At 43.9% G+C, this 14,731-nt stretch overlaps 1 protein-coding gene across 1 annotated transcript in view; it reads left to right on the forward strand.

Annotated features, from left to right (window-relative positions):
• COL4A2 (collagen type IV alpha 2 chain) overlaps positions 1-14,731 on the forward strand; it is a 171,263-nt gene that overhangs the window by 106,731 nt on the left and 49,801 nt on the right. The window contains exons 7-18 of the mRNA XM_038762180.1: positions 2,835-2,951; positions 3,823-3,894; positions 5,074-5,109; positions 5,220-5,282; positions 7,055-7,090; positions 8,486-8,527; positions 8,745-8,834; positions 9,653-9,679; positions 10,042-10,092; positions 10,587-10,631; positions 12,776-12,829; positions 14,616-14,682. Of these exons, the coding sequence (XP_038618108.1) occupies positions 2,835-2,951; positions 3,823-3,894; positions 5,074-5,109; positions 5,220-5,282; positions 7,055-7,090; positions 8,486-8,527; positions 8,745-8,834; positions 9,653-9,679; positions 10,042-10,092; positions 10,587-10,631; positions 12,776-12,829; positions 14,616-14,682 (700 nt within the window). The remainder of the gene's footprint in view (positions 1-2,834; positions 2,952-3,822; positions 3,895-5,073; positions 5,110-5,219; positions 5,283-7,054; positions 7,091-8,485; positions 8,528-8,744; positions 8,835-9,652; positions 9,680-10,041; positions 10,093-10,586; positions 10,632-12,775; positions 12,830-14,615; positions 14,683-14,731) is intronic.

The following is a 14,731-nucleotide window of genomic DNA, read 5'->3' on the forward strand; positions in this document are numbered from 1 at the left end:
AATTGCAAACTTCCTCCTTTAAGGAAGAGTTTTAATGTAGTTTGAAGGAAAGGATTCAGGATGTTTCGAATGGAGACTGTATTGGTCAAAGCCCAGTGGGGCTTCAGGCTGCCGTTTCCTCAATCAATCAATTGATCAATCAGTGATATTTATTCTGTTCCATGGTGGAGAGTGGAATCCATTATGGCCAAGTGATGGCTAGAAGCTGAGCGCTTTTGAGCTCACAGTTAAAATTGACAATTATCCAGAAAATGTGAATGTTGTAGACAAGAAAAGAATAGTCCTATTCACTTTTTCCTTCCTCACTCTTCTCGCTGGATACCTGAATCCAAAGCAAAATCTTTTTGAATAATTTCAGCCAGAAAACCCTGGGCAATAGTAATTACAGTAAAAAGAAGAATTGGGAACAAATCTATCCTTCTGAGGCGAATGAAAAATGCCACAGTGTTCAAGAAGTAAAATCAAGTGAAAATTTAAACAACCAGTGATTTGGAGAAAGAAGTACAGAAACCATCTTTTCTCTAGCTGTTGGGATCATCATCATCATCATCAATCGTATTTATTGAGCGCTTACTATGTGCAGAGCACTGTACTAAGCGCTTGGGAAGTACAAATTGGCAACATATAGAGACAGTCCCTACCCAACAGTGGGCTCACAGTCTAAAAGACTAAAAGACTGTGGTTGATTTTCAAATCCCGACGTTTTAGAATGAGAAAGAGTATATCCCCTTGCTTCAGCTCCAGATGCAATAATGCAGCCATGTTTAATGCTGTGACACCAAAAGGCACTGTGAAACCCTAGGAAAAATTGTTTATCGAGAAGTCTGTCTGTCTATGGTCATTAGCCCCCAGATCATGCCATCGTGAGACCTAACTCATTGCTCAGTGACAGGAGCATTAAGCAAGCAGCATTATAAGAGGCCTCAGTTCTGGCTTAATGATTCTATTTCAAAACCTCATCTCGGGGCACGTGAAACTGTAGAAGTTTCTCAATCGTCTTTGCGCGTTGCAAAATTTTCACACTAAATCCAAAGGGCTTGCAGATGTCTTTGGGAAATCGTTCTGGAAGATATGTTTGGCCCATCGCCTAGAGGGGAAAAGTTGAAATGAGAATGTATGTAACAAGTCCTTGCCCTAAGGCAGTGACGCACCCAAGAAGCACGTGGGACCCAAAACGAGAGCCAAGCAGCGTGGCCCAGTGGGTAGAGCAGGGGCTCGGGAGTCAGAAGGATCTGGGTTCCCGTCCCTGCTCTGCCACTTATCTGCTCAGTGGGAAAGTCACTTCACCTCTCTGGGCCTCAGTTACCTCATCTGGAAAATGGGGATTAAGACTGAACCCCGTATGGGACGTGGACTGTGTCCAACCCAATTAGCTTGTATCTGCCCGAGTGTTAAGTGCACTGCCTGGCATATAGTAAGCACTTAAAAATATGCCATCAACAACAACAACAAAAAAGCAGGCTGTCTTTACCTGGATTATAACTCCTGGATCTGTGCCACGAACAAGAACCTAGAATATTTTTCCTGGGGCCTCAAGTGTTTAGTTTGGCAGAAATCATATTAGCCTTGCTCTTGAATTACCCAAGCAACTTTAAATGTGCTCGCTTTTCTTCTAGGACAATAGCCACCAGTCAGTCAGTGGTATTTATTGAGCACGTACTATATGCAGTGCACTGTACTATGCACTTGGGAGAATGCAGTCTAACAGAGTTGGTAGAAATGTTCCCTGACCACTGACGAGCTTACAGTCTAGAGAATATACCAAATCACTTTTTCTTTGATGCGTAAAAGTTCATGAAATTTTACACTCCAAAGAAATCGAGAGGGAGATCAGGTCCATCTGATGGCTGTAGAGCCCCGGGTGAAGAGAGACTAAAAGTGAGGCGTAACTGCCAGATCCCAAACAGCATCATCATCAATCGTATTTATTGAGCGTTTACTGTGTGCAGAGCACTGTACTAAGCGCTTGGGAAGTACAGGCAGCCGTAGAAGTCAAGAGGCCGACAGCCAGGAGGGTAGAGGAAGTGTCTTAAGGGCACGGTGAAAGAAAGCCTTATCTGACACTGCTGCAGCCTAGCTGAGAAGAGAACTGCGTGGCACACTACCATCAAGAAGCCAGCAGGTCTCTGAGCAAAAGATTGGGGTGGAAAGAGAGACGAGGAGACCAAAGAGAAAACAGCACCGGGCATTGAGCACCGCAACACAACAAAAGACATCTTTTTGTGTGCCCAGTGTAGCCGAGACTGAGGCATCCACATGGGCTTTTTTAGGTACACACAAGCACACCGATAGGTACACTTCACTGCTGGCGGCGTTTCCATCGAATACGAAGGACAACGATAGATACATCTATCCAGGTCTATTGTCCTTTGTATTTAGATATACCTTCATGCATAAGTATAGGTATATAATTGTCCATGCCAATCATCTCAGTCCAGTTTGTCCATGAAGGTGAGGTCTAAGAGTAATATCCAGCTAAGAAATCCTCCGTGTATCTGCAGTTATGTCTAAGATTGCAAACCATCCCCAGCCCCATCCACAACTTGCCCCACTTCGAACCTCTCACACCTTTTATTCCTCAGTTGGCATTAAGCTAGGTAGAACTCTAATGCCTTATGTGCTGATAGTTTCATACTGCTTGGGCAACTGTAGCTAAGTCTCTGGGTCTTCCTTTTGTCTTTTTTTTTTCTTTTTGGGAACAGTATTTTCCCATGGATTAAGGCTCTTGGGCTAATTGTGAGAATGTTGAAGAACTATGCGAGCGCAAAAAAAAAATAATGATAAAAACGAGAAACAGATGGGCAGAAAGATTAACACATGTTTACTCTCCACAGGGTCACCCAGGGCAGGGGGGTCCCAGGGGGAGACCAGGCTATGATGGTTGTAATGGAACCACTGGTGATCCTGGTCAGCCGGGGACCCCAGGAATCTTTGGCTCCCATGGCATCCCAGTAAGTACTGACCCCGGTTGGGGAACTTGACCCCATCGTTCCCCTTTATGTCTGAAGGCCCCTGCTGGGCCGAGTCTGGAAGAGGAGGTTATCCTGTCTCTTTTCTCAGGATTCAGAGACTCCTTTCCCTTCGGGTCATCGAGGTTCAACTTCTATCCTAAGAACAGGCCTGGCACCAATGAACCCTATTCAAGGAACCGTCGTTTCTAAAATGTTTGGTTTCAATGTCCCCCAAAGTCCCCTCACGTTACTCCCCGTTTTCCTCCAAGCTTGAAGGGAGAGTTGAAATTAGGAGGCCGAAAGCCAGGAGGGCAGAGGGAGCGATTCAAGGACACGGCGACACAGACCCTTGTCTGACAGTCCTGTAGCCCGGCTGAGGAGAGACCCGTGTGGCATACTGTCATCAAGGAGGGATGTGAGCAAAAGCTTTGTTTGGAAAGAGAGACAAGGAGTTCAAAGAGAAAACAGCTCCGGGTGCTACAAACATTGAGCACCACCGCACGACAAATCGCGGTGGCATTTGCAGCCGGGGTTTGAGCATGCGGCTGCCCATCCTATGCCTAACGAGAACCGGCAGCAGCGGACGCCCTTTTGATTTATGTCCCTAACCTGGATGTGTCCTCCCCGCCAATTGGTCAGCTGGTTTTCCCCTGGCAAGACACAATTCTGCAAAATCAAAGTGCAGTGCCAAAGCGGGAGGCATTCCCCAGAGTCTCGGACATGAAACTGTACCTCCAATAATATTATCCAGCAGATTTAACATCTGTGGGATTTGTCAAGGGCTCACTTTGCGTCAAGCGCTTCACAAAGCGTTGGGGTAGATGCGAGATAATCAGGAGTTCCTCTCCTTTTCATTTTTTCACTAATTTAGGGACCTCAAGGACCCAAAGGTCAGAAAGGTGAACCCTACGCATTGCCTTGGGAAGAGCAAAGCAAATACAGGGTAAGAATTTCGCCGGGTTGAGAATCAAGCGACTCGATGGAGAGGTCCCGTGAAAGATATGTAGACCTCGCTTGTTACAGGAGTTCAGGTCTGAATCAGAGGTGGTGATATTCCATCAGCCTGGGGGAACCGCGCCTAAGAATTGAGATCCCATTTCTTGATGTGCGTTTTGCATCTGTTAATCCTACCCCTTGAGAAGCCATTCCTGCCATCACCCAGCTGCAGTGATGTTTGGTCCGCTTGGGCATTGATTGATTGATTCATTCAATCGTATTTTTTAAGCTCTCACTGTGTGCAGAACACTGTCCTTAAGCGCTTGAGAAAGTACAATATAACAACAAACAGACACATTTTTACTGGGCAGGAAAAGACTCTCAACTCCACTTCTGTTTGGAGCACGTTTCATTTGCCTGCCGAAGAAATGACCGTTCCCCTTGGAAGATCCGTTACATGGGCAGGGAATGTGTATGTTTATTTTCGTACTGTACTCTCCCAAGCACTTAGTGCAGTGCTTTGCCCACAGTAAGCACTCAACAAATATGGTTGAATGAATGAATCGTTGCCATAGCTGACCAGCCCAAGCAGAACGGAGGCTGAACGGTGATCGGATGAATTTAGGCGGCGGGATTTGCCAAACTGGATATATCCGATCGTAAAGTGGATTTAGTTCAAGTCACAGATGCTACTCCGGGCCTGAATTATCCTTCCGAATAGCTGATAATTGTTGATCCACGATCCTCTGAACTGGACCAACACCTTCGAGAGTCAATTCCTTAAAATATTCTCAGGGAATTCCTTGGTTTACACTCATTTTGATTTCATCTGGGGCCTAATTTCCCAGTTTTCTTTTTCCTAGAGTATCTTACGTCCAGACCGTAAGTCCTTTCCTGGGTTGTCCCATTCTTGCTCCTTTACAAACATTAGACTTTAGTAAGTGAAATCTGTGTTCTTTACTAGTGGGCCTCCCTGGGGGGAGGCTGAGTGTGTAAAAAAAATGGGTGGCGGGATGGTGAACATTTCTGCTTTTATTTGCAAGTTGAAGTTGAAATTTAATCATCCCGCAAGCGGGGTAGGAACCTGCAATCATTCATTCCCTTTTATAGTTGTAAATGTTAATTGAACAATAATATTTGAAAAGGATTGCCATTTTTTAACTTAAATGTGTTTTCTTTTCCTTAGGGAGAACCTGGAGAACCAGGGTTGGTCGGGGAACCGGTAAGTAATGTGTTTACTAAAGGGTACATTTTGGGGTAATACTTGGGTAATAATAACCTTCTAAATAATATTCTCTTTACTTTTCAAATGATTTTGCTGCATATACATAGGGGCCTCCAGGCAGACCTGGTTTTGAAGGCTTCATCGGACCCGTAGGTGCCCCAGGACAACCCGTAAGTAATTTTACTCTCCTGACTCCGGGCGTGATGCTATACTGGGAATTGAATTGATGAGATTGCATTTCCTCTTGTGCAACTTGGGAAGAGTCACACTTAACAATGAAACCTGTTCATTTTTCTAGAACTTCCCACAACTTGAGGATGTATCAAGGCCAAGCTCTGGGGCCTTTCATTATCATTCACTCTCTGATAGCAGCGGTATTTGCCAAGCACTTATGTGTCGAGCACTGTTCTAAGCACTAGGCGAGATACGCTTTCAGCGGATTGGGCCCCGTTTGTATCCCACATTGGGTTCCCGGTCTCTTTTGCAAGAAGAGCTAGTCAATCCCCATTTTACAGCTGGGGAAACTGAGGCACCAGGAAGGCCCCAGAGTCACACAGCAGGCAGACGGTGGAGCCGGGGCTAGAACCCAAGTCTTCTGACTCCCAGCCCTGTGCTCTTCCCGAAGGCCTTCCTGAAGAGGCAGGGCCATTCCCATCCAGGGTGAGCAAGATGGCATTCATTCAATCGTATTTATTGAGCGCTTACTATGTGCAGAGCACTGGCATGACAAATGTCACCATCTCCAAACAGCGGGGGATGGTGAATGGGCATGACTGGAAGCTCACTATGGGCAGAGAACGTGTCTGCCGTTTCTGTTGTATTATACACACCCAAGGGCTTAGTTAAGCGCTCTATAAATACCATCGATCGATTGGCCATGATCGACTGGTTCTGTATTTTCTTGAAATAAAGGGGTTCCCTTTCACATTCTCTGTGCCTCGGTTTTCTCATCTATATAATGGGAATTAAATCCTACTCCCTCCCACTTGGTCTGTGAGTCCCATGTGGGACAGGGACTATGTCCAGCCTGATTATCTTGTGCCCACCCCAATGCTAAAAACACTGCTGGACACACAGCAAGCGCTTAACATATACTCTAATTACCATTATGATTATTTTTCCAAGTTTGTTATTATTAATAATTAATTAATAATTATTAATAATTACTCTCCTGACTCCGGGCGTGATGCTATACTGGGAACTGAATTGATGAGGTTACATTTCCTCATGTGCAACATGGGAAGAGTCACACTTAACAATGAAACCTGTTCATCTTTCTTACTGTCCATCAAGGAGGGATGTGAGCAAAAGCTTTGTTTGGAAAGAGAGACAAGGAGATCAAAGAGAAAACAGCTCCGGGTGCTACAAACATTGAGCACCACCGCACGACAAATGGCGGTGGCATCTGCAATCGGGGTTTGAGCATAATAATTAATAATAATAAACTTGGAAATAAACTAGAATGGTGCACCTTTGTCACCAAGCATTTAAAAATACATCCATCAGCTGGCTGAAGGGTCAGCTGGGATTTAGAAGGCACACGTTGGGCAGCCTTCAAGGAGGAGAATCAGTCAGTGGTATTTACTGAGCGCTTACTGTGTGCAGAGCACTGTACTAAGTGCTTGGGAGAGTACAATGTAGCATTTCTAGGAAGTAGAAATGACGGTGGATTGGGATTGAAGAATAGTACAGTGTTGGAGCTTTCCCTTCGATCGATCAGTCAGTCGATCAAATGAGTTCTCCAAGGGAGTGGGTTCTCTTGCCTCTACTCATTTCCATCTCTGTTGTCTTCCAGGCCAACAGAGACGATGTGTATTTGAGTCTCTTTGCTTTCCCCTCAGCATTTTAAATATGCAAGACATGGTTTTGCCCAGCTTGCCTTCACCAACGCTGTCTCGGCTCCTCTAGGGAAAACCTGATTTTCTATGTTGTTTCTGTGCAGGGACCCCCTGGACCTCCAGGACCCAAAGGACAGCAAGTAAGCGTTTAATTCGAAACCTTTATCAGGCCAGCTTTTATGCATTTTGTTTCTCTGGTGAAAATAAATTCTGTAGCGGCAGTGTGATGGAAACCCCTTTAAATAGTGTTTAAGCCCGACTGGAAACATCTTGATGAAAATTTCAACAGATGAGTTTTTGAAGGAGAACACCAGAAATGTATAAAATAGAAGGATGTGAGGATGGGAAGTATTTAACTCTGATTTGCTCATTTGCAAAAGGTAAATAGTTGACAGAATGTTTCTGCTTTCATTCATTCATTCATTGTCGTACTTATTGAGCACTTACTGTGTGCAGAGCACGGTACTAAGCGCTTGAGAAGTACAAGTTGGCAATGTATAGAGACGGTCCCTACCCAGCAACGGGCTCACAGTCTAGAAGGGGGAGACAGACAACAAAACAAAAACATGTGGACAGGTGTCAAGTCGTCAGAACGTAGAGAGGGACTCCTATAATTCTCATTTTTCTAAACACGGAGTAGTCGTTCTCTGACTCCTTGTCAGTCTAGAAGACTGTCAACATCTGGGTGTGCGTGATGGAGTCAGGGTCGATTTCTTCACGTCTTTGTCTTTGGGTCAGATACCGTGGAGCTGTGGCAGTATCTGTGTATACATCAGTGACCGGATTTATGTGTCTTTCGGCAGTGTGTCTTGTGTGGGTAACAGTGGTAGCTCCTGAATCTGTCTTTAGCGTCTATTGCTATCAGTTTTTGTTAACATCAGTGTTGACATGTCTGTGTTGGTGCCTGGGTTTGCGGGTATGTGACTCTGTGTCTGTGACAGTGTGCCAGGAGTAACACCCATGTCTGTGAGCCTATGTCAAAGCTGTGTGTGTGCCTATATGTGTCTGATCCATACCGCGTGGAGAAAGAGCTGGAATTTGGATTAGCTTTAAGGAAGGACTCCTTAAAGGGATTAGCTGTTCGATGAGGTCTTTAAATATCAGATCATTATTTTCTACAATGGTTCAGTGTCAGCTTGCCTGGAGGTGTGGGAATGACTTCGATGACCTGTCCTTTGCCGTTCTAGAATTTTAAGATTCCTATATAGTATGCCCTTAAATTGCCCTAAGACATAAACTTAGCAGAATGAATTAGAGGAGGCAATTTAGAGCACAATTTAGATCTGCCTGATTCATTCTGGAAGTTTAGAAAGGTGGAATTTGATTGGTTGCAATTCATTTGCGACTCCAAATGGGAAAAATGATCTTTTGTCCATTAGATTAATGGAACTAAAAGCAGAAAACTAGGAAAATCGCAATTCCACACCACGGTCACAGAGAGCAAGAGCGTTATTTTAATGTTCATTTTACTTAAGCATGAGTATTGACCCTTGTAAATGACACAGGTTTCGCTAAGTGCTGTTTTCTCTCTTCAGGGCAACCGCGGCCTTGGCTTTTATGGACAAAAAGGTGAAAAGGTAAGGACAAGCCAACAAATTAACAGTCTTAGACTGTAAACTTGTTGTGGGCAGGGACCGTGTCTACCGACTCTGTTGTAGTGCACTCTCCCAAGTGCTTAGGACAGTGCTGTGCACACAGCAGGCGCTCGGTAAAGTAGTTTTGATAAATCTGATCACCTAGTGTTTCAAACACTTGTTCCTCATGTCGTCTTTATGTTTTTTTCCCCCCCGATAGGGTGAAATAGGACATCCAGGCCCCACAGGACTTCCTTCAGAGAACGAGCACCAGAGTACCATAGAGATCGTAAATTTGGAACAGTATAAGGTACAGGTGTTGCTGAGCTAAAAAGCAGAAGAAAATACGTAATGTTCTTCCATCTTGCCTCTGTGTAGAGTGGAGTGAAAGATCCAGAATGAAAAAAGCATTCCCCTGAGTGATAAGAATTGCGGCATTTGTTAAGCACTTACTATGTGCTAAGCACCGGGGTAGATATAAAATAATGAGATCAGACGCGGTCCTTATCCCACAGAGGACTCACAGTTTAAAGGGGAAGGAGAACAGGTGTTTAATCCCCATTTTAAAGATGAGGAAACTGAGACCCAGAGAAGTTAAGTGACTTGTCCGAGGCTTAACAGCCAGCAAGTGGCCAGCCAGCTCCCAGGCCCACATCCTTCCACTAAGCCATGCTGCTTCTCCATATTATCGACAAATCATACGATGACTTGAAATTACTTTATCTCTGTACCTTCTGACTCCCAGCTAGCGTTCTAGTCCCGGCTCCACCACTTGTCTACTGGGTGACCTTGGGGCAAGTCACTTCACTTCTCTGTGCCTCAGTTTCCTCATCTGCAAAATGGGGTCTAAAGCTATGAGCCTCATGTGGGAAATGAACTGTGCCCAACCTTACTGCGCATCTACCCCGGTGCTTAGTACAGTGCCTGACGTGTAGTCTGCACTTAACGAATGCCATTAAAAAAAAAAACCTTTATTATCTTCACTCTTCAAGGAGGGGAAAAAATGCAGCATTTTTATTTGGAGATAGGGCAGGGTACTTAACACTTTACTGTTGGACTTAAATACGTGTCATCTCCCAGGTCATTAAATACTGAAGAGTGTTTTTCTTTTACTCTCATTGTGTACAGGGAGAAAAAGGACAACAAGGATATCCAGTAAGTTGAATGAGAAGTCTTACACGTAAATTAGTGTGTGTGTGTATATATATATATATAATATATATAATATATACAATATATATTGATATATATATATATATATATCAATAACATACAAGCTGTTTATGGCTGGCTTAGAAATTGCATTGGTCCCATGAGTTGACTCTCACTGCCTCTACAAATTAGACTGGCTGGTGTGGGAGTTTGCAGTGCTTATAGCATGATTTTTATTTTTTTCGGGTGGGGTGTTTGGAAAAGTTAGAAGGTAGAATGTTCCAGGCAAGTTGCCTCTCAACTTCTTGCCAACATATATCCTGGACCCTCTGTCCTTTACAGATAAAATTTGCTTTTTCTCCTAGGGCACTTCAGGACGTGGAGAAGGAGGAATAATGGGCTTTGCAGGTCAAAGGGTAAATCATTATCATCTTATAAATTTGTACGAAGACCTTGTTTCTACATTTAGAGGCATTCGAGGATGGGGAAAAGAACAGTTTCCAATAAAAATCTATTTGATTATCCCTCACTTTGCAGAGTAGAGACAGAATCATAAAACAGACATCATCATAAAGCACAAATAAATTAACATTATTGGCCCATTTTTCTGTTCTCTCACCTTCTTGTTGGTAGTTTCCTATAATGCTTTGATAGCTGTGGGAAAAGTGGTAAAAATTTCATTTTCTGAATAGTACACCTGGTCTTGTATTGATTTGCTGCGATTCAAATCGTCTGCCATTCATAGTGACAAACGAGTGAATGAATGAGAATAAATGAAGGAGAATGAATATATTTGACCACTTTCTTGGTCCATAGAAATGCCACAGTGACTCCCAGGCTCAACAGATTTGTGATGTCTCCAGGACGGTATTTTTAGCTATTACTGAGACTTCTTCATTTGTGATATTAGGGTATTTCTGGACTCAATGGAGAACCAGGAGCACCGGGGCTAAAAGTAAGTACAGAACAGAAAAGCTGCCTGCTTTTTCCCTGGACTATCTTCAGGATACAGGAAAATGAAAGCCTGGTAGCAGCCCAAAAAGAAAAGCGTCCAAAGTTATCTTCAAACTTTCCCTGAAATATCAACTCCGTACTTCCCTTTCTTCCTAAGTCTTGCCGAAAGTCTCACCCCCGTCTTCCACGTTCTCCGCTTTTCGGCACCTGCTAACATGTCCCCGTCCATTCAATCAGTTGTATTTATTTGAGCGCTTACTGTGTGCAAAGCACTGTACTAAGCGCTTGGCACGGCCTCTCCCTTCTCTTCTCCTTTTCGCTCCTTTCACTCCACCTGATGAATTGACCGTCTTGTTTCCGCAGTGCCCACGAGGCACAAACCATGACCTCTTTTTATTTTCTTTCTACCCTATGCGCTGTGTGACACCCAGGGAATTGTTCATGTTGTAGCAGGGGAGTGTACAGAGCCAGATTTCTGGCAGTGTGGGATGGGGTGGATGTTGACCTTTCCTTGGATGAACTGGGGAAAAAAATTCCCTGACCTCCTCCCTGGAATGGGCAAGTGCTGGACCACTTAAAGCGGCAGCAGAAGCAGCAGGGGCCTAGCGGATGGAGCCCGGGCCTGGGATTCAGAAGGACCTGGGTTCTCATCCAGGCTCTGCCACGTATCTGCTGTGTGACCTTGGGCAAGTCGCTTGACTTCTCTGTGCCCCAGTTGTCTCATCTGTGAAATCAAGATTCTGAGCCCCTGTCCAGCCCAATTAGCGATATCTACCCCAGCTCTTAGTACAGTGCCTGGCACGTGGTAAGTGCTCAACAAATACTGTTAAAAAAAAAAAAAGTTCTACATTTAGTACAGTGCTTTGCACACAATAAGTGCCCAACAAATATCATTGACTGATGGATTGCTTCTCTTTGAGAAGCGACCTTTAGACTGTAAGATCTTTGTGGGCGGGGAACGTTTCTACCAACTCTGTTGTATTGTTATTATTATTATTGTATTGTATTGTATTATTGTATTATTATTGGTGAGTTGGTGATGATAGTAATAATAGCAGTATTTGTTAAGCCCTTATTATATGCCAAGCACCATTCTGAGTGCTGGGGTAGATACAGGATAATCACAGCCCTCCTGGGGCTCACAGAGTAATAGTAGAGAGAACAGGTATGAAATCCTCGTTTTGCAGATGAGGGAGCGGAGGCACAGAAAAGTTAAGTGACTTGACCAAAGTCACACAGCAGGGAAGTGGGGGGCCAAAATTAAAACCCAGGCCTGGCCTCTTTCCACTAGGCCAGGCTGCTTCCCTACTCTCCCAAGCGCTTAGTACAGTACTCTGTACACAGCAGTCTCTCGATAAATATCGACTGATTGCTCAAACCAGAGAGCTTTGTCCTCCTGACTTACAAACAGTGTCACAAATCTGTCTTCTCCTCCACTGCACGGACGAAGTAGTCCCATTCGAAGGATGCAGGGGAATGGGAGAATGAGAAGCAGCACGGCTTAGTGGAAAGAGCACAGGCTTAGGAGTCAAAGGACCTGAGTTCTAATCCTGACTATGCCACTTGTCTGCTGTGTGACCTTGGGAAAGTCACTTCACTTCTCTGTGACTTCATTACTTCTTCTGTAAAATGGGGATTAAGACTGTGAGCCCTACGTGGGACGTGGACTGTATCCAACCTGATCAGCTTTTACCTACATTAGCGCTTAGTACAGTACCTGGCACATAGTAATCACTTAAAAAATGCCATTTAAAAAAAAAAAAATTGAGCCCACCACTGACATTTCCACTGCGTCTTCTACCTGGGACTATTTAAAGTAAACCCTTTGCAGTGTTTGAGGGAAAGCTTTCGTCAGTCATGCAAATAAATCAAGCATTTGCCCAGCCAGCAAAAAATATTTTAAGAGCCCTCCTTCCCCAAAGTGGAAAAATAAACACAAGGAGAATTATGTGAAACTCACCAGGCTGAAATGGTGATTTTACCCTAGACAAGTGGCTTTTTGCAAGGATGGATTTCCTAGTGGCAGTACGGTCCCAAATTATCCCTCCGTTATTGAAAGTCTCTAAAATTAATCTATTTGAATACATGTATACTGTCTCAAATGGGATAAAAAAAAATTAAAAAATTCTCTTCTTTTTTTTTCAGGGATTTTCAGGCCTCAGTGGCCCTCCGGGCTATGGTGGCAATAAAGGAATGAAGGTAAGATCACTGTTGTATTGCAAACATCAGAAAATAAGTCTGATCACCTTGAATAAGTCACAGAAGACATCTTTTTGTATTGCTTTTCCATTTCTTTCACCTTAGAAGCAAAAATGATCATTAGAGAAGCAGTGTGGACTAGGGGATAGAGCGTCCCCACAGCACCTGTATATATGTATATATGTTTGTACATATTTATTACTCTATTTATTTTACTTGTACATATCTATTCTATTTATTTTATTTTGTTAGTATGTTTGGTTTTGTTCTCTGTCTCCCCCTTTTAGACTGTGAGCCCACTGTTGGGTAGGGACTGTCTCTATACGTTGCCAACTTGTACTTCCCAAGCGCTTAGTACAGTGCTCTGCACAGAGTAAGCGCTCAATAAATACAATTGATTGATTGATTGAGTCGGAAGGATCTGGGTTCTAATCCCGGATCCACCACTTGTCTGTTGTGTGATCTTGGACAAGTCACTTCACTTTTCCGGGCTTCAGTTCCCTCATCCGTAAAATAGGGATTGAGAATTTGAGCCCCCATGTGGGATAGGGACTGGGTCCAGTCTGATTAGCTTGTATCTACCCCCGGAATTTAGTACAGTGCCTGGCACATAGTAAGCATTTAATAAATACCTTAAAAAAACTGAAGAATATTGGGAGAGTCTGGTAACTCATGTCCCTGAAAGGTACCTGTAAACAGCAGGCACAGGTCTATGCCAATCTTACCAACATCCTCTCCAGGTACAGACACATATTTGGGCCAAAGTGTACCTGAAGATCATCTATTTTTATAATCCCATTTTAGAGACTGCCCCAAACCTTGACCCTGGAAGGTGATTTCGTTGGATTATTTTGAAATCCTTCCGTGCTTCAGCATTCTACAACATCAGATCAGCTTTGGCCTAAATTCCAGCAGAACTGGGTCATGTTCAGTTGGACCAAAGGTTAGGATTTGGATTGAATTCTTGGAAGACTTGAGTGAAAGTGGTGGATTTTGTATCTTTGCCCAATTGCTGTGAGGTCTGGATTACAGTCGGAACACCAAGATGATGGCCAAGTCTGGTTTAGGAAGGAAGACGAAAGACCTACATCAGTTGTAGCACAGCTTGGCTAAAACGTAGAAAAAGCAAGGTAATTCTTTGTAGGTATTCAAAGATTTTGTTTGGTAAAAGAAGAACAGGATGAGAAGCCAAGTAGAAATCAAAGAAACTAGTAGAAAAAAGAATAATATTGAACCTGGGAAGCTTGGTTTTTGAATCTTGGGAGAGAAAACCATGGGGTTCGCTCTCAAAAGAGCGGAGGTTTCATTTAGAGCTAAATTGTTCCAAAGCTTAAAGGATGATGGGGTAAAAACTCTCCCAGGTAATATGTCTTACATTGTTCTCGGATTCCTCCTCCAACTTCCATGGACAATGGATGTGTTTTTGGTTTTTTTATGGTATTTGTGAAGTGCTTACTAGGTGCCAGGGGCTATACTAAGTGCTGGGGTACAAACAAGCTGATCAGGTTGTCCCACATGGGGCTGACAGTCTTAATCTTACTTGACACATAGAAAGTGCTTAACAAATACCTTTACTATTATTATTAATAATAATCTCCATTTTACAGATGAGGTCACTGAGGCACAGAAAGGTGAAGTGACTTGCCCAAGGTGACAGAGCAGACAAGTGGCAGAGCCGGGATGAGAATCCATTTCCTCTGACTTCCAAGCCCAGGCGCTTTCCGTTAGGCCACTCGGTGATTGTCATCTCATTTTTCTCCTTTATAATGCATTTTTCTCTCCTTAGGGAGAAATGGGTGACCCGGGCCCCCCAGGGCCACTTCCCCCGTACCCTCCTCCGATTTTCAGAAAAGGTATGTGTCCCCTGCTTCCTGACCTTCCTGCCACTACTGCAAAGCGATA

This window comes from Tachyglossus aculeatus, chromosome 20 (assembly GCF_015852505.1).
Source record: "Tachyglossus aculeatus isolate mTacAcu1 chromosome 20, mTacAcu1.pri, whole genome shotgun sequence".
Taxonomy (NCBI): domain Eukaryota; kingdom Metazoa; phylum Chordata; class Mammalia; order Monotremata; family Tachyglossidae; genus Tachyglossus; species Tachyglossus aculeatus.